Source organism: Montipora capricornis, chromosome 13 (assembly GCF_036669925.1).
Source record: "Montipora capricornis isolate CH-2021 chromosome 13, ASM3666992v2, whole genome shotgun sequence".
In the NCBI taxonomy this organism is placed as follows: domain Eukaryota; kingdom Metazoa; phylum Cnidaria; class Anthozoa; order Scleractinia; family Acroporidae; genus Montipora; species Montipora capricornis.
Window position 1 is genome coordinate 36,717,442 of NC_090895.1, and position 20,000 is coordinate 36,737,441.

Below are 20,000 nucleotides of genomic sequence, written 5' to 3' on the forward strand. Positions count from 1 at the left end.
TGCTTTGACGTCGATCACAGTAATTTAGTTTTTGGACAGTTTGCCAGCACTTGGCACCATTTACACAAATAGGAACAATCGTGAAAGCGTCCTTGGACAGTTCGCCAGCACTTTTTAGGTTACAAAAACGGAAAAAAATCGCAAAAGCACTACAGATAGAGAAGTTATATTTTGAAATGACTGACCCAGTTAACGGACCAAAAAGATATCACAGGTAACGAGAATCTGCTTCAATTTACTGGAATGCCCCGCTGGTGTCAATTTACAGAGATTTTACAAAGCCCCGGTTGTGTCAATTAACAAAGATCATATGATTCCCTGCTTGTGTCAATTTACAGAGATTTTACAATGCGCCGATTGTGTCAATTTACAGAGATTTTACAATGCCCCGATTGTGTCAATTTACAGAGATTTTACGATGCCCCGCTTGTGTCAATTTACAGAGATTTTACAATGCCCCGCTTGCGTCAATTTACAGAGATTTTACGATGCCCCGTTTGTGTCAATTTACAGAGATTTTAAGATGCCCCGCTTGCGTCAATTTACAGACGCCCTGCGTGTGTTAATTTACGAAGATTTTGTAGGATAAAATAACCGCAGAAAATATTTGTAAATGTCAAATTTGCAAATATTCTTCAGAGATTTTGACAAGTCTGTAAATTTTTGAGATTTTCTTCTTACTGCAGCAGTTAAAATTTATAATCATTTCATATACATTCTAGAAATGAACATATCACAAAAACTGTAAAAAATGTCTGCAAAAAAGATTCTACAGACATTTTGTATTCCACTGTGTAAAAGTAGGTAAGATTTGAGATGTTATAAAGTTTGTAAACTTAGGATTAAGAAACATTTCATGAACTCTGCAAATGGTTCAGATTTTCCAGTGTCGGTTGGATAGCAAATGCAAATGAGAAGACAAGAGGGTTTCTTTGAAAAGCGGTGAAATTGGCGAAAATGACCAATGTGGCGAAAAAGGCATCTTCCGTAATATTGCTTTGAAATTACACCAATAAAATACAAAATCTGTACGTGACAAAGAATGCCTGATGCTCAGTTTGTATGTGCAGTAGCCATTTTTGGGAACCTGCACTAAAATTCAAAGATAACTTTATCGTACCACAGAACATGTTGCTTGCAATCAAAACTGTTTGAACTTTTTCAATGAAAGAGTTTGTATTTGAACGAAAAGAATTTCAAAACCCCTTTTTTTTATTGGGGAATTTCCCCGACGTCGCCATCTTGAATAATTGTGAAGTGTAACTGTCGCCCTATTGTTTCAAAGTAAAAGCTCTTGGTGTCAGAACAACAGGATACACAACCGTTAAACGCCACAACTATTCAAAATGACGGCGCTTGGAAAATTTGAAAGTGAAAATATGCGATTCGAAAAGTCATTTTTTTATACACTTTTTTGAAAAAATTTGTGGTGGAATTTAATTGCAAATATTATTTTATTCGGTTCATAGTTATTCCGTAATTGGAGTGGAGGTTCCCTTTAAAGTACAATATTCGAGAAACTTGCAAAATCAAATGTCGAAAAAAAGGTATTCCGCAGAAGTCTTTGGCCAAATTTGCCGCCTAGATATTCGCTGCGAAAAAGGTCATGTGCGGTTCTGACGGATACGTTATCTAACCAGACAAAACGACTGTATTTGCACAAAGCAATTATCGCGTATATACGCTGTTACAATACAATACATAATTAATTGACCGCTCCCCATAGCGGATTTTGAAACACAACGAAACGACGGAACAGAACAACAACAACTGTTAAGAATCCCAACTGACCGGAGTCAAACCAGTTGGCTATTTACAAGTGCAGCTAGGAAGTTGAACCAGGGACTACCAGGATCAAATTCAAAGAGTGGTCAGAACGCGGGTCTTGAACCCGGGGTCTCCGGATCTCAAGGCAAGCGCCCTGACCACTGAGCCACACTGCCTCCTAGCTGTTCTGTCACACGGTGTACTGCGGATTCAAACAAATCTCGTTTAGCGGGAGAGATATGGAAGAAACAATCTTTGTTGAATCTTATTTTAGAAAATGCAAAAACCCTCTTTGACCTATCACCACCCGGCATTTTATCTACTTAAAACCTTGCCCGGCTGGTGGCTGCAGCGTTATTCGAATCTGCAATACACAGTGTGCGCGAACAGAAATACGCGATACACCGTATTTGCATTGTGAAAGGGCATTTGAATCGAAACAAAACAACAGTTTTGTCGGCTTGGTTTTAAAGAAACTGATGTCTGGGAAGTAAGCCAGGTGTGATCGTGTCGATTTCTACAGAAAGCTTTTTTCCCAAAATGTGATTTTACAATTGTCTCGAATAGTGTACTCCAGGCGCACGCTACTACATGTACTTTAAAAGAAACACGTGGTAATATTTTCTTTCTCAGGAGGTTTATGTTGTAATGGGTGATTTGCCCAACAATGCGTGTCAGCCTTTACTTTACCATGGATCGGTTTTTTGCATGATACTCTCTTGCTCCCGTTCAAAAAAGGCAGCCCGGTAAACATCAGTAAATACCACTTCCAGCAGCAGCAAGTACTGCTATGAAGAATCATAACTTTTTCAAATAACCACCCACTTCCATATTTTTGAAACTTTTATAATATTAACGCTTACATTTTTAAAAAGCTTATCTACTTTATTACATTCGTCAAGATATGTAATTGTTTCAGACTGATAACACTCGTTCTGAAAAGTAGTCAAATCCGTAATTATTGGATTAATTTCATTTCACAAACCTAAACCGTTTTTCTCTTACGCTCTTTAACAAAATTCAAATGTGGCTCCCTTCAGTTCCTTTAATTCTACAATGTTTTAGATGCCATTTATTCCAGTTTTAATTCTGCTTATTATTACTTGGTTTGTATTTCTTTCTTTGCTTCAGGTGGTGCACCTAAGCCAGTTTATCAAATTACTTGCTGTAGGTTCAATACCTGCTAGGACCAGGAGCCTACAGCTTGTTTGTTTTTACAGAATGAGCTTCATGTTATTTTTTTTCCACGAAACCAGTCCTTTTTAGCTTATCACAAGTCTCGGTTGCATGAGAAATTACTACCCATGAGAATGGTTTCTCGTGCAAGCCAAATCTTGTTTAAGAACTCATGTAACGAGATGCTTCCGTGAAGCATACACTGGGTTGCCTGTGGTACGTGCTACAGAAAATCAGAAGGCACTGAATTGTGTGGTATTGAAATACAGCATTCCAGTCTCTGAAGAATAACAAATAAAAGAGAAGCGAGAAACATTGGCTTCTGGGCTGACATGTTGATAATTTTCAAGTTCCCTCGCAACTTCTTTCCACCACAAGTGTGCCCTCTGAGCATCTGACAGCTTTGTAATACTAAACTTCACTGAAGTCAAGCCCTGTTTCGCGAGGTTAGTGTTAGGATGGGAGACCAAAACAATAAACCCCTCATAAAAAACAGAAGCATCTGACCGAAAATACTATTAACGGTAACAAATGCGAACTCAGCAAGGTACAGATTTTGTTAGCTTGCTTTATGCAAAACAAATATTGATGAAAAAGCAAATAACCATTGATACACAGTTTTTAGAAAGAGCAGAAGGAAGTTTCCGGGACGGTCGATCGAGAATGAAATATTTACGACATGAAAACAACATTAATTTTGAACCGTGAATATCGAATATAAAAAGTTACGAGCAGCGACAAACATTTTGGGAGATTTTTGCTACGTTCAAGTAAATTGCAAAAGTGACATGGCCGGAATTCAGCGGGCGCGGTACTTTTTCAAATGAAAATTTTGCAATTTACCGTGGCATGTTTACTCGCCAAACAGTGTAGCATCTGTGTCAAATGATGGCAAGATACCGGGTTTTTGTAAGTTTCTTTTTCTGTCAAGTGTTATAAAGTTTGACAATGAAATGAGCGAAGTCAAAACAAAGATCACAATCGCTTAACTCTTGTTTATGCAAAGTCAAAATTTACTCTCCAAGACGCGTACGACGTTATTATCACCAGGTAATTCCATCATTTTGGCAATAGCAGCTACTTTAATATTCATCTGCGTCACAAGTTTTCACTGATTTTTGGGTTCATTTTGTTGAAACTCAAGCACGCTTCCAACAGGCCTGTGAACCCTTCCAGCTTACAGAGCAATACTAAAAAACTTCTCCCATATCACATTTCAACCTTAGGCTCGAAAATTCAATACACAACATGATATTATAATTCACAAAGGCAGACAATACCACAGAATCCTTTTCCAGCGAAAATTTTATTGAAACAAACAACATATTTGCTCTTAGAGGCGAAAACCTCTTCCTATTTCATTGCGTGCGTGAAGACAAGAAACTCAATTGTGTCAAATTACCATGTACTTCAGGTAAATACAGCTCACTTTGATTTCGTCTCGACGGGCGATAGATTGTTGTCGAAGTCCAGTACTCGTCGCTTTTGAGATTCATGCCTAGTTTATCCAACTGACTTTCCATTATTGAGCTCCATAAGGGTATATTTTGTTTAAGGATCCACTAAAACGCCATTCGCGTTGCATGACTTTCGACGCCATTGCAGGCTAAGTTAATGATTCTACTGTGTCCACCAGAGAAATCTACGCAGTTCCACTACCCTCTCGATCCTAAGAAAATACGCGCAGAAGGCTCTATACACAAAGACACCACTTACCAGGGGAGTGACAGGCAAGACTTTTACCGACACGGAAAAAAAAAAAACAAAAACAAAAAAATAAAAAATAAAAAATAAAAAAAATAAAACAAACAAACTAAACGCAGACCTCGACTGGGTTTGCCCATAGGCAACCCAGTAAAAATGGCTTGATCTCAGTGTGAGAATGCCGTTACATAGTCCCAGCATTGGAGCTGTAGGATCCTGGTTATCGGAGCACCCGGTGAGACTTGATGCAGTTTCTTTCAAGTTTCACAATCTTGACTTGCCATATTCAATAAAAGTCCATAGAATTTTTCGCTGAATTTCACAGCCATGATAAAGTTGATCCATTAATTGCTGAGGTGAAGTGAAAATGACTCACGTCACTCACGCCTTTGCCGTCGAAATTGTCTTTTAAAGCCTACACAATTTTTATCGTTTCAGGCTAAGAACAAACTATTTACGTGGTCATACTCTACCGCATTTGTCATACAATCTCAAGCTTTGTATTTACATAACAATGCACTTTTCAGGATATTAGTCTATAGTCATGACACTTTTGATTATTCTAACAAACCCCTATAAGCTTAACAGAGGAAGGGAGGACGAGGTTACAGACTTAAGCACTTTACCAGCTTGTATTCCCACGTTCTCTTATCAGTCGATTTTGTGAAATCAATATAGCTCCTAAATCGCAGTTCTTTGGGAAGTTGACTGTTTTTGACGTCGTCAAGCTTGATAACAACCACGCTATCATCTCGTCTTTCCGCCAGGCGATGAAGGGCGATGCTCAGTTCATGGCTGCAAAAGTTGCTGGTTAAAAAGCTCTTCGACACAACAGCTACAGTTTTTTTACTGTTGTAGACACTGTCTGCCATGTTTTTGGTAAAAGGTACCCCAGGTACAAAATCTCGGTAGTGAATGCAACATTTAATTTTATACTTGCTTTCCAAAGTTGGCAACAGTTTCTTTGTGACCCATTTTTGGTCCATGGAGCTGTAGATGATAAACGCATCAAATTTGAAATCTGCAAAAAGAAGGTAAGGTAGAAACTCCTGTCATGTTGTAATGATTAAGAAAAAAAGGATATCTCGCATTTTCGTATGTGCCCAAAATGAGATGAGTAAAGCTAACCTGAATCTAAAGAAGCAAAAGTTGCTTCCATTTTTTGTTTCTTAAACCTCCACCAGCAAGCAACTGCTACCAACAAGAGAAAACACAAGCAAGCTGCTCCAATTGCTGCAGCAGCTTCTTTTGATAAACTGTCTGTGGGATAAGAGAACAAAACATTGGTAATGGCCTGAAACACGGCTTAGTCATTAACAAACTAGAATAGTTCATAAGTTAGGCGAAGGAGTTTGGATTCCGTGTTGCGCCGCTACATGATTATTCCCTGTATTTCAGTGACTTGCTTTGACCAAATAATAATAATAATAAATAGGTTATCGCACTCGTTGAAGATAAATAGCTGGCTCAGGTTTATACTTCTTCTATTTGGATAGTGTTGATTTCATGGTTCACACTTAGTTCACCGAAACGAAAATTATGAGTATATACTGTCGCTTACTTGAACAACATTGTTGATTTTAACTTAACTGGATTTCCAATGGTCGTTCTCACAGCTCTAGCACATGCCCGGCTTCCACACTTTACAACGCCGTAAAACATATTTAGGAAAGCTTGTATTCATTCAATTTCAAGGCTGCTGTGGGTCTCTAAGTCAGTCAGTTCAAGATGGCGGATTTTTTTCAAAATCATTTTCTCGTTTTTAAGTAGAATTCTTTAAAATGCTAAACGAAACCACGTTCTCAGATGGTGAAGCACTTTTAAGTTACCGGTATCTAAAGGTCATGGGTTCAAATTTCATCCAAGACTGAATTTTACTCAGGCCTTTGGTTATTGCTAAAACAATGTTTATAACAATGATAGTCTAAAAATCTCCACATTCTTTTAAACCATTGTAATGCATTTTATTTACCGTCCCGTACCGTCCCTGTATTGTTCACTTGATAATTCATCATTACTAACCTGAGGGGGTAGTGACTATCGGTCCCCTTGGCGATTTTCGAGTCGTTTCACTACCTGTATAAGAAGAACAAGAAGTGCATAAATAAGTGTTAAGAGCAACTCGAAGGTAAATCACAACCAGTTCATCTTCTGTGTACTCTACAACTGAAACCTGACCTTACTCGGATGCTGAAGAACTTGAATTTTTTCTCTTCCTTCGGCCATTCGACTACTGCCGATTTCTCGTGCTCGTAAGCCTAAGCGGCTTCTTAGAAAATCATTCGCGAAAGTCATATATTTAAATTAAAACAAGAAAAATCTGTTTCCTCCCTTCGGTCAGATTTTTGCTTTGTAAATACAGACAATGCTTTTGAAAACATAATTCTTTCTAATTTTACTTGCTTTCTAATGTCAAGCTACGCGTTGCTACGGTGCAATATCATCCAGCCTCGCTTTCAAGTCGCAGTTCCACACGGAATACGTCGTCTCGGTAGCCAATCAGATGGTGAGAATTCTCTTGGCTATGGGATTCTATTACGTATATAGTTCGTAAACCAGACAAATTCTCGATTTGCCAGAACAAGGCGCGCACGGAATAAATGGGTAATGATCACGTTTTCACACCAAATACCCGCAAGTAAGTCTTGGGTACTGATGACGTTGAGCAGAAAATTTACTTTGAAACAAGTTTCAAAATCGGTGAAAATTATAAGTATATATTGTCACTTCCTTGAACAACATTGTTGATTTTAACTTAAAGTGCCCCTGTGACCAAAAAATCAATTCATATTTTTCTTTGGATTTCAAAACTATGTTAACAAAACACTAAGTGATCCACGTTTTAAGCCCAACCTCGTTCCCAGGGTCTCTCGAGGGAGAAGAGACTCTGGTAGGGTCTGGTCACGTGCTTCCGTGACAATTGAAAACATTAGGGAGGGGTCCTCTCTAAACAAGGAATTTGTCGCGTGGAGCTTAGTCGAATTCAAACCGAGGCTAATAGCTTCGCGCTGTGAAGTTCCTCCAAACACAGCCTCGGCTAAGGCGAGCAATTCTTCAGTGGCCTTCTTGAACAGATTTTTACAATGTAAAACGTCTTTGACTGAACCGCACAATCTACAGCATCTTATGACAGACGATGTATATGTTTTCTTCGGCGTTTGCAAACTATTATCGCCGGACATAGCCGCAGAAGAACATATGTTCACATACCGCAGCACGTGAAACTTGGTTTGTTTTGTTGACAACACATTCCGCACTCCCGTAGTCTCAGTATAGACAAAATTCTTACTAAGCCGCTCCTCCCTTCATTGGATAAATTGTCATTTCCCAAATTCTGGGAGACACGTGACCAGACCCTACCAGGGTCTCTCCTCGCTCGCCCCAGGCGTTAAGATGAGAGACCCAGGGAACGAGGTTGGTTTTAAGCCTTGATTTCAAAAAGACACCTCTTTATTTTAACTGTAATTTTCCTATTTAATGGTCCGCCATTACTAACATTATGTTCTCGAGAGAGCTGGATCGAGGAGAAAATGACATCAAAGGCTCACTAGTTTAAGAATGCAATAAGTGTGTACGCCGCAGAATTAATATGCAGCACGGGGGTTTCAGACTTTTAAACTCACGCTTTGCATATATAATAAGCTGCGTTCACACGCTGAAATTTTAAGCTAGTGAACCTCCGACGTCACTTTTCCCTGGATCCAACCGTCTGAGGTCCAATCGGTCAGTTTTGAACGTGAGTAATGGCGGACCGTGAAATCCAAAACTTACACTCAAAGTAAACGGCCTTTGGATAAAAATCAAAGCTCAAGATTTTGCCAGTCAGGTGTTTTAAGCAAACACACTTTCAAAATCTGAAGGAAAAAAGTAAGTGGTTTTTTTGATCACAGGGGCACTTTAACTAGATTCCCAATGGTCGTTCTCACAGCTCTAGCACATGCCCGGCTTCCACACTTTACAACGCCGTAAAACATATTTAAGAAAGCTTGTATTCATTCAATTTCAAGGCTGCTGTGGGTCTCTAAGTCAGTCAGTTCAAGATGGCGGATTTTTTTCAAAATCATTTTCTCGTTTTTAAGTAGAATTCTCTAAAATGCTAAACGAAACCACGTTCTCAGATGGTGAAGCACTTTTAAGTTACCGGTATCTAAAGGTCATGGGTTCAAATTTCATCCAAGACTGAATTTTACTCAGGCCTTTGGTTATTGCTAAAACAATGTTTATAACAATGATAGTCTAAAAATCTCCACATTCTTTTAAACCATTGTAATGCATTTTATTTACCGTCCCGTACCGTCCCTGTATTGTTCACTTGATAATTCATCATTACTAACCTGAGGGGGTAGTGACTATCGGTCCCCTTGGCGATTTTCGAGTCGTTTCACTACCTGTATAAGAAGAACAAGAAGTGCATAAATAAGTGTTAAGAGCAACTCGAAGGTAAATCACAACCAGTTCATCTTCTGTGTACTCTACAACTGAAACCTGACCTTACTCGGATGCTGAAGAACTTGAATTTTTTCTCTTCCTTCGGCCATTCGACTACTGCCGATTTCTCGTGCTCGTAAGCCTAAGCGGCTTCTTAGAAAATCATTCGCGAAAGTCATATATTTAAATTAAAACAAGAAAAATCTGTTTCCTCCCTTCGGTCAGATTTTTGCTTTGTAAATACAGACAATGCTTTTGAAAACATAATTCTTTCTAATTTTACTTGCTTTCTAATGTCAAGCTACGCGTTGCTACGGTGCAATATCATCCAGCCTCGCTTTCAAGTCGCAGTTCCACACGGAATACGTCGTCTCGGTAGCCAATCAGATGGTGAGAATTCTCTTGGCTATGGGATTCTATTACGTATATAGTTCGTAAACCAGACAAATTCTCGATTTGCCAGAACAAGGCGCGCACGGAATAAATGGGTAATGATCACGTTTTAACACCAAATACCCGCAAGTAAGTCTTGGGTACTGATGACGTTGAGCAGAAAATTTACTTTGAAACAAGTTTCAAAATCGGTGAAAATTATAAGTATATATTGTCACTTCCTTGAACAACGTTGTTGATTTTAACTTAAAGTGCCCCTGTGACCAAAAAATCAATTCATATTTTTTCTTTGGATTTCAAAACTATGTTAACAAAACACTAAGTGATCCACGTTTTAAGCCCAACCTCGTTCCCAGGGTCTCTCAAGGGAGGAGAGACCCTGGTAGGGTCTGGTCACGTGCTTCCGTGACGATTAGAAACACTAGGGAGGGGTCCTCTCTAAACAAGGAATTTGTCGCGTGGAGCTTAGTCGAATTCAAACCGAGGCTAATAGCTTCGCGCTGTGAAGTTCCTCCAAACACAGCCTCGGCTAAGGCGAGCAATTCTTCAGTGGCCTTCTTGAACAGATTTTTACAATGTAAAACGTCTTTGACTGAACCGCACAATCTACAGCAACTTATGACAGACGATGTATATGTTTTCTTCGGCGTTTGCAAACTATTATCGCCGGACATAGCCGCAGAAGAACATATGTTCACATACCGCAGCACGTGAAACTTGGTTTGTTTTGTTGACAACACATTCCGCACTCCCGTAGTCTCAGTATAGACAAAATTCTTACTAAGCCGCTCCTCCCTTCATTGGATAAATTGTCATTTCCCAAATTCTGGGAGACACGTGACCAGACCCTACCAGGGTCTCTCCTCGCTCGCCCCAGGCGTTAAGATGAGAGACCCAGGGAACGAGGTTGGTTTTAAGCCTTGATTTCAAAAAGACACCTCTTTATTTTAACTGTAATTTTCCTATTTAATGGTCCGCCATTACTAACATTATGTTCTCGAGAGAGCTGGATCGAGGAGAAAATGACGTCAAAGGCTCACTAGTTTAAGAATGCAATAAGTGTGTACGCCGCAGAATTAATATGCAGCACGGGGGTTTCAGACTTTTAAACTCACGCTTTGCATATATAATAAGCTGCGTTCACACGCTGAAATTTTAAGCTAGTGAACCTCCGACGTCACTTTTCCCTGGATCCAACCGTCTGAGGTCCAATCGGTCAGTTTTGAACGTGAGTAATGGCGGACCGTGAAATCCAAATCTTACACTCAAAGTAAACGGCCTTTGGATAAAAATCAAAGCTCAAGATTTTGCCAGTCAGGTGTTTTAAGCAAACACACTTTCAAAATCTGAAGGAAAAAAGTAAGTGGTTTTTTTGATCACAGGGGCACTTTAACTAGATTCCCAATGGTCGTTCTCACAGCTCTAGCACATGCCCGGCTTCCACACTTTACAACGCCGTAAAACATATTTAGGAAAGCTTGTATTCATTCAATTTCAAGGCTGCTGTGGGTCTCTAAGTCAGTCAGTTCAAGATGGCGGATTTTTTTCAAAATCATTTTCTGGTTTTTAAATTGAATTCTCTAAAATGCTAAACTAAATCACGTTCTCAGATGGTGAAGAATTAAATTAGATTATCGCACTCGTTGAAGATAAATAACTGGGTCAGGTTTGTGCTGCTGCTATTTGGATCGTGTTTATTTTCATTGGTTCGGTTTCGCCAAAAGGCTGAAAATACAACTATGACTAATACTTTCTGATATACTTTCCTTCTTATTCTTCTTTTTTTTTTTTTTTTGCCAAATTACTCGAGAGAATCAGACCCACTGCTATAGTCATTGCCAGAGTGCCCATTGTCAATGACCTTTACTTTAAAACTAGTCTCAAAATCGGCGAAAATTGTATGTATACATTTTCGCTTACTTCAACAACGTCGTGGATTTTAACTTAATTTTTAACTTGATTCCCAATAGTTGGTTTCACAGCTATAGCACACCAGACTTTACAACGCCGGAAAATATTTGGGAAAGCTTTTATTCATACAACTTGAAGGCTGCTGTGGGTCTGTAAGACAGTCAGTTCAAGACAGGAGAATCTTAAAAAAAAAACATTTTTTTTTTGTTTTTAAATAGGATTATTTAAAAATTAAATGCTAAAAGAAATCACGTTCTCAGATGGTAGCCGAGCTCTTAACCCGTATCTGAAAGGTTATGGGTTCAAAATCTCGTCCGAGGGTTTCCTTTGATTATTGCTAAAGTGATGTTTTTTAACAATGATGGTCTAAAAATCATAACATTATTTTAAACTATTGTAATGTATTTTATTTCGACTTTACTTAGCTAGGCTTTGTTAACTTTTTCTCATAGCTTATTGTATATATATCGTCGTGCGTTTTAGTCATGAGCCCTTGACTAGGATTTGCAGGGTCCTCATCCCACGTATTGACGTGAATAAACAGATTGATTGCCAATCATTGACAGTTTCGATGACTGTCGGCCGTCTTTAATAAAACTAAGAAGGTGAATGTCGTCTTGGATTGCTAATTCTGTTTCTTTTTCTGTTATTAATCGGTAAAGCTTATTGTATATTACAAGCGATATAGTAAACAAATGGACGATAAGAAATAGTAATTCAGTTAAGTTCGGCAGATGAGTTCTGGAGCTCTTACGACGTGAATTAACCTTAGCACTAAACGATGTGGGCTTACAACTTGTACTACCTCCATGAGGAGACTATTCCATACAGGAATGATACAAGGAAAAAAAAAAGAAAATTTAAAGACATCATTACGCGCAGGAAGGTGATTGAGAGGGTATTGTTTGAGAGTAAGAGAGAGATTCGCACGGAGAGATATCAGTTCCTTTAAGATTCTGGAAGGCCTAAAGGGGCCTTTGAAATAAAAAATGTCTTTTGCTCATTTTAAAGATCTTTCAAAATGATGAAGAGTGGTGTTTTCTATTTTGGAATATTGATTCGAATATATTTTGTCAATCTTTAAAACACTTGAAAGAAAAAAAAAACAAACCAACAAAAACAAAAACCCAGTGTCTTGCCATCATTTTGACACAGATGTATCCATTGTTTCACGAGTAAACATGCGAGGTAACTTGATCACAGCACCCGCTGAATTCAACTGTCACTTTCGATTTTGAGATTTACTTGTGCAGCCAAAAGTCCAATACAAAATTGAACGTAGCAAAAATCTCCCAAAATGTTTTTCGCTGATGGTAACTTTTTATATTCTTGGTTCAAAATTTAAGTTGTCTTCATGTCGCAAATTTTGTTGCTGATGGCAAAATATTTTATTACACTTCCTGAAAACTTCTTCCTACAAACTGTGTATAACAAAATCTGTACATTGCTTACTTTTCATTTTTGAGCGTTAAAATACCCTGCCCAACAGGGCTTAACTTCATTGAACTTTTGTCTTACACAGCTGTCAGACGCTCAGAAAGCGCGCTCAAACTTGTGGTAAAAAAGAAGTTGTAAGGGAACTTGAAAATGATCAACATGTCAGCCTCAAAGCCAATGTTTCTCGATTCTCTTTTATTTTTTCAATCTTTCAATCTTTAGTATTTTACTAGTAACCACAAGTCTTCTCAGGGGGCTATTTACCTAAGACATCTACCATGGCACTATAATGATACACAGTACCAAAACAATATCGTGCAAAATAAAAGCGTGTACCATTAGAGCTACACATTATGCAAAGATAACTTCAATCTCCTGGAAGACAAAACACAGCTCAGTTGACAGGATACAGCGCTATGTTACTGCACTACCACACGTATGCATTGCGTGCCTATTTTTGTTAATGCCTTAGTTTAGCCTTTATCTTTGGCAAATACATGAAACACAAACTTCTGCCTTAATACTGTAGATGTAATTTACCATATCCTGCTTAACTTCACTCAATAATTCATATTGTTAATTAATATTGTTTTAAAACATTATATTTAACATACTTTTAACATCTGTGCTAGCCACCATTTGGACACTGATGGGTATTGAAGCTCCTTTGCTCAGCAGACGAACCTTAATCACGTAAGTGCTGTTTGCATCAAGACCAGTTAGCAGATAAAATGACCCAGGATCCTTCTGATCATTGCTAAAGAAAATTTCGGAGTCCTTTTTGCGCCAAAATACTACCACGTTTGAGAGGACGACCAACCTTGACAACTGAAAAATACAAGTATTATTTGGGGCAAAAAGTTAATAGCATGATGATGAGAAGTAAAAAGGCACAAATCCTTTAATTACCAAAATCGAAAAGAGAACCTAACAAATGCTGTCAATCAAACAAAAACGAACAATAATGACTTCCTTAATTAAACAAGAACATGCCTGACGCATGACAAAGCACATTTTTGTCTTCTGTCAATTTACAAACAACATTGCCAAGAACAACGGTGATAATAGGGCATTTGAGCAGCAAAAATGAACAGAAGACAACAAACTTCATCCTGAGGGCTTGTCTTTTGTTTTGTTTAGGGCAGCAATGAAACATCAAACATCCAATTAGCATATTATTGTATTTTGTCTTTAAACCTTTGTTTTGTGGCTTTTCTAGTGCCTCAGTTGCAAAAGTTGTCAAACCGCAAAAAAATATATAAATCACAAGGAAATTTACCAACAATAATTCACTTACAGTCCATGTGATATTTATCTTGTCATGTCCAGCAGAAACAAGGCTGAAGTTGACATTCAAATCACTATTAGGGAGAGAGGATGGCAAAGGAACTGTGGAAATAACAGAATAATACATGAAATTATTATGAAATGTATAAGTAATAATTCTTGAAACCATGTTATACCAAAGAAATATTTCATTACTAATTATTAATTTCTGTACACTTGATATTTTCCCTTGTTTAAACTCTTATTTTATTTTGTCAAAACGGCAAGTGATACAAAAATAATGGGCAATAATAATAAGAATTATTATTGACGCTAATGTTAAATCTGTAATATGCAAAATTTAACAATTATTTGCCAAAGGCGAGGTGAATATCGGTGAATAAAAACTGACACTAAGTCATGGTTTTTATTCAACGATATTCACCAAGCCTGAGGTGAAAAATAATAATAATAATTATTGTTTTAGTATAATTACATGGTTGATTATTTGAAAAATATGCATTTTCTTTCAAGCAATTAACTTCTTTCAAGTACAAGGAAAGGTTACGTTTATACAAACGTTGGCCGTGCACCACTTATGTTTTAAACTGAGTTAACTGAATAGAGTGTAATGGTGAAGTGCTAGATTTCTATCCCATATGAACCATGTGAGCGTTAGCCCTACTGATGGAAATGGGCCCACACGAGGACAGACAAAAACTCTGACCAGGGTGGGAATTGAACCCACGACCTTCGGGTTAGATCTCCGCTGCTCTACCAACTGAGCTACAAGGTCAGACGGGAGCAGGCCGTGGGAACTGAAGATGTTAAAGTCACGGCAATGAACATGTACAAGTACAAGGAAAAGTTACGTTTATACAAACATTGGCCGTCTAGCACTTATATTTTAAACAGAGTTAACTGAATAGAGTGTAATGGTGAAGTGCTAGATTTCTATCCCATATGAACCATGTGAGTGTTAGCCCTACTGATGGAAATGGGCCCACACAAGGACAGAGAAAAACTCTGACCAGGGTGGGAATTGAACCCACAAGCTTCAGGTTGTGACCTTCGGACACTAATTAACTTTTTTGTCTGTCACCTGGACAAAACTGTTAAGTGATTATTGCATAATAGTCACCTCGAGCGCAACCAATCAGCGCAGAGAATTTTCAATCACCTCTGTAATTATACAAATAACTGTTAGTGTTGCATCATATTTACAAACTCTTGACCCCACCATGAGGTTGAAAATTAGACGCATGATATCATTCTACCAGATTGGTCCCTAGGGTTAAACTGGCCATATAGTGCTCCAACTATCTTACAAACATAATAAAGAGCAAAGGCTTCACCACCAGTATGAATCACTTACTTTTGGGGGTCAAAGGTTGCTTCTCTGTCCTGCGAAGAACTTTCTTCAATCCTTGTGTCAGAAAACTGCCATCATCCATGACTGCTCTCACATTGAACACGTACATTGTATCAGGATCCAGGTTGCGAACAACATAGCTATTGTCCTTGAGTGAGTCCACTGCCACCATCCACTGTTCATTGCTGTCTTTTTTGCGATACTCCACAACATAAATAACACCCAAAGAGTTGGGGAGTGAGATGGAGCTCCAGGCCAGAGATACAGAGTTATGTGAGGCATCAGTTGATACTAGATCCAGTGGGGCATACGTTGGCTTGGGTGTTGTAGTGGAAGGTGGAGTGGTTGTGATGATTACCTCTGAAATTGAAACCAAAACTATGTTCACCTCTAATCCTTATACTTGGTGCCCACTGAAAATATTACTGGCATGCAGGGCTTTCAATAAACTTTTAAGGTAGGTGTCTACCCTTGTGGGAGTTGCATCTCCTAGGGGGGTGTGGTGGCATGCTCCCCCAGCAAATTCTGAAATCTAGAAGCTTAGAAATATGATTTCCAGCTTTCTTGGCATCAAAATTAGCTAAAGTAATGACAAAATATTTTTGATTTTTCAAGACTTTTTCACTTCATTCAAAAGCAATCAAAAAGTTAGTAAAAGGTTCTTCAGTAAGCGAAAATGCCACAGTATTTGTGAGAAAACAAGATAGAAAGCAAAAATTTATTCAAAATACCTGTACGGGAACGCGATTTCTTTGGAAGAATACAAACAATTTAGTCTGGCCATGTTTGGCCGCCACCTTTGTTAAACAGCCGACATGAAAGTGAAGTTAACTTTTAGTATGATATTGCTGCGATTGTTGATCACGAACACGCGCAATATGAGGAAACGTACGGTTTATACACAAATTCTCAAGATCACATTTTATGCACTATTGAGTGGTTAGCTAGGTTGTAAACATTTTGAGAGGTATGTTTTGAAGTACCGTAGTTATTCGGTTATAAAGCGCACGGTTTTTTCAAGAAAAATCTGTCTTTGGGTGGCAAGTTAGTGCTAAATTGGGGTGCGTCTTATAGCCAAGTATTTTCGCGCAACAAAATCTTAAGATCACAATTTGAGAAGAACTTGCAGTTTAAACAACACAAGAAAAGGACACTAGTTGTCTATTAAAAAAGAATATTGCTTTTTGAGATCTTTAGAACACCAAACGAATTCAAGAGAACAGCAAATACACCAAAATTTGCATACGTCCTTAAGAGCACGTGCTCAGTAACGTGATACCCGTGACAACAATACAATCGTTCGAACCTTGTTTCGAATATTCCAAGAATCGTGTTTGTAGCTCGCATGAAAAGTTTCTTCTCTGAACAAACAGTGCGGAGATAAAACCTACCTTCTTCGTTCATCCAGGCTTTCTTGTGCACTGAAATTTGCATCCTTGGTGGCGTGTTGATATTCAGCTATCGAACACCTTTGAATGACTTTCCGTGGGATTTTTTGCGCTGTTCGCTTTCGCTTGAAGTCTGAAGTCTGAACTCTGACTATTTATTAAGTCGGAAGGTTCAAATAAACGTGTATGCGTTGTACGTTTATCATTTCAGGTGTGAACTTTTAGCTTTTGTTTTTACATATATTGTTAAATCCGTGCCTTTTTCACTCTGTTTACGTTAACAAAGAGAGTTCGCATGCCAATTGTGTAAGGATAATTGTTCTCAAATTCATCACATCCTTTTGATAACTCTCAATTTTTTGGTGCGTCTTATAACCGAGTATTTTTACATATTTTTCAGTTTGAGAACTTAGCTTGATTAAACTGCTAAGTTTGGGGTGCGTCTTATAACCGAGTGCACCTTATAACCGAATAACTACGGTACTAGCCGGTGAATCAATGACCCACAGCTGCCGGAATTCCGTCGGTAGCCGGCTTCTATTGAAAGCCCTGTGTATGGCCTGGTTATTTGTCTTTGTGTTTTCCTGTATGTCTTAGGCATAATAATTTACATGTGTACGAGCTGAGGTACCTATGAAACAACTAATGAAACAATAACTTTAACAGTTATTGAAGATGAAAAACAGTAAAATAGGCTGGTCTACCGTTCTCAGTAAAGTTACATAGGCTCTGGGATGAAAAGGGAGGCTAGAGTTGACCATCTCTTGCAGCAAACATTACCTTCTTTCCTGTGCAATTTTTCAATGAGTTGGTATGTGGAAACCATTTACATAAGAAAAGAAAAGTCTACATCATGATAAGGTCACTTACAGCCTTGCTGCCTTTCATTAGCTTGCATTAGCACAATCTTTAATGTCATGAGTAAGGGAACTTTCCTTTTGTCCAAACTGGCTGGCCAGACGTATGAGTTTGCAAAGAAAATGCAACAATTTGAAGGAAAACTTGCTTTATAATCCCTCACATTTTTCTGGAGGAGTATACATCATTCTCAAGTGTGTCAATTTTTAAGGTGTTACTAGTAGAGTTAGTCCTTATAAATGCTCAGTCTGGCTGGTCAGCCTCTGAGGAGAATATAATCTATTGCTTTGCATAATTGAATTATTTTCCTTATGAATCAAAGTTGTTTGGGTTGTGCATTGAAACTTCTTGTGGGCAAAAGGGCAACAAAAAATATCTCAAGAAAATCAATGTATTTTAGGGTATGCTACACAAGACTATAAATTCATTACAATCTTTTTGGTGCAACTTGTGTCACAACAAAATTACACAACAAGTTGTACCAAAAAGATTGTAACCAAAAGATGCCAAAAGAAGCCAAAAGTAACAGAAGCTTACTGTTTACAACCAGCTCTGCATCTTTTAAGTCTCTGCCAATACTACTAGTCGCAACACACTTGTAGTTTCCATGATCGGCAAGAGTAACATTAATGAGAGTAAGATAGGATGTTCGTCCTGACTGAGTTATAATGACAGCTGAGGTATTGCGTAATGGGATCACGTCATCCAGTTGAAACCAGGAAATAGAGGGCAATGGGCTTCCGCTCACTTCACAGGAGAAAATGACTGTTGTTCCTTCATCAACTGAATGATTAGATGGACCAGAAGTTATTGAGGGTAAGACATCAGTTGGTCCTGTAAAGCAAAGAGTTATTTAAATGAATTGACGTAAGGCAATAGAAGGAATGGACTAGTTTGTAGACTTATTTTACACTAAAATACCACACTGAGTATTGAAAGTATAGAATGTTTTGGACCGTTATCGCTACAAAGGATTTTTTTCAAACTCTTTTGTTGTAGTTTTAAGCATGTTATGGAATGAAATGAATGCAACTTGTCTTATAATAGTTATTATTATTATGACATTGGTCTTGAAGAAAGTCGCACAAGTGTACTACGAATAGCTTCTCTGTAGAAAATACACTCCAAATCTTTCTGAACAATGTTCCTGTTCACATATAACCTGAAAACAACATATCTCTGAACTTTATTTGTCTTCCACTTCCTACACTCTGAAAAAAACTTTGCAATTCTTCAAGACTAGTAAATTTCTGTTTTAAATGTGAACTCACCAATGACAGTGAGATGTGCTTCTACAGAGGCAATGCCAGCAAGATTCAATGCCATGCAAGTGTAGGCTCCTTCATCTTCCTTCTTTACAGCTGAAATCTCAAGGTTGCCTGATCTTGTTACATAAAATCTGGTATCACGATAGTATTGATTTGCAAACATGTGTGATGAACTTCCTTTTCTCTGCCAAAACACCGTAGGTGCAGGTTTCCCCACAGCCATACATTTGAACGCAGCTTTGCGGCCTTCATTAATGATCAAATCTCTAGGTTTTTGAAGAAATCTTGGTTTGGCTGAAAATAACAAAATGACAATGTCACTGAAACGAAAGGAAAGGGGGAAGAAAATGGCTGACATTACAAAAAACCAAACGATACACTACAGGAGAATCTTCGTATTGACGAAGATTTCAATATGGCAGACAATGCACATTACATGTATGTCAGCTACATGTGCCGCCACCTACATGTCCATCTACAACCACCCACTGCGCTGAGAAACAAAAAAATCTGTACTATCGATCACAAAACTGTTTGCACCCAAAAAAAAAAAGATCGAGCGCATTTGAATTTTCTACTTGCTCACATAACCATTTGGAGGGACCTGATTTGTCATGTGCCAAGTTGTGAGATGACCCGCCTTTGACACTCCCCAACGATGGATAAGAACGAACGAGAAGAGATGTCAAATGTTTTCCTTTAATAATTTATTTGCAACATTACTGTACAATGTATTTGAAATCACTTTGATTAATGAGGTTAAACGAAGTTTAACCAACTTAACAACTAGGAGCGACTGCAGCCAATTGGTCAGTGGTTGTAGTATACTGGCGCATGCGTGGAATACCTCGTGCTTTGGGCTGTATCGCTTATTTATCAGTGTGGCAGGAAGTAGGAGCATTGTGTGTGGAGCGTTTAGCGGTTTTTTGTTCCCTCCCTCCCCCACCCTCTTCTTTCCACTGTGTATCAGTGTGACGGGTGCCCATTCTTCTCGGGGGCGTGGGGGCTCATGGCTGGGTTGTCAGGTTTTGC

General features: G+C 38.4%; 2 protein-coding genes across 2 annotated transcripts in view; both read right to left on the bottom strand.

The window, feature by feature from the left end:
- Positions 1-4,230: 4,230 nt before the first annotated feature.
- LOC138028956 (toll-like receptor 2) lies at positions 4,231-15,808 on the bottom strand. The gene is made up of 7 exons (XM_068876603.1): positions 15,458-15,808; positions 14,114-14,205; positions 13,431-13,644; positions 8,982-9,035; positions 6,670-6,723; positions 5,776-5,907; positions 4,231-5,668 (listed from the first exon to the last, which is right to left on the bottom strand). Exons 1-7 carry the CDS (start codon positions 15,624-15,626, stop codon positions 5,253-5,255), a joined length of 1,131 nt encoding a protein of 376 aa, XP_068732704.1. The 5' UTR covers positions 15,627-15,808; the 3' UTR covers positions 4,231-5,252.
- A 2,319-nt stretch (positions 15,809-18,127) lies between these two features.
- LOC138030799 (roundabout homolog 2-like) overlaps positions 18,128-20,000 on the bottom strand; it is a 44,188-nt gene continuing 42,315 nt past the window's right edge. The window contains exons 6-7 of the mRNA XM_068878671.1: positions 18,972-19,262; positions 18,128-18,534 (exon numbers count right to left, since the gene is read on the bottom strand). Coding sequence (XP_068734772.1) covers positions 18,128-18,534; positions 18,972-19,262 — 698 coding nt within the window. The remainder of the gene's footprint in view (positions 18,535-18,971; positions 19,263-20,000) is intronic.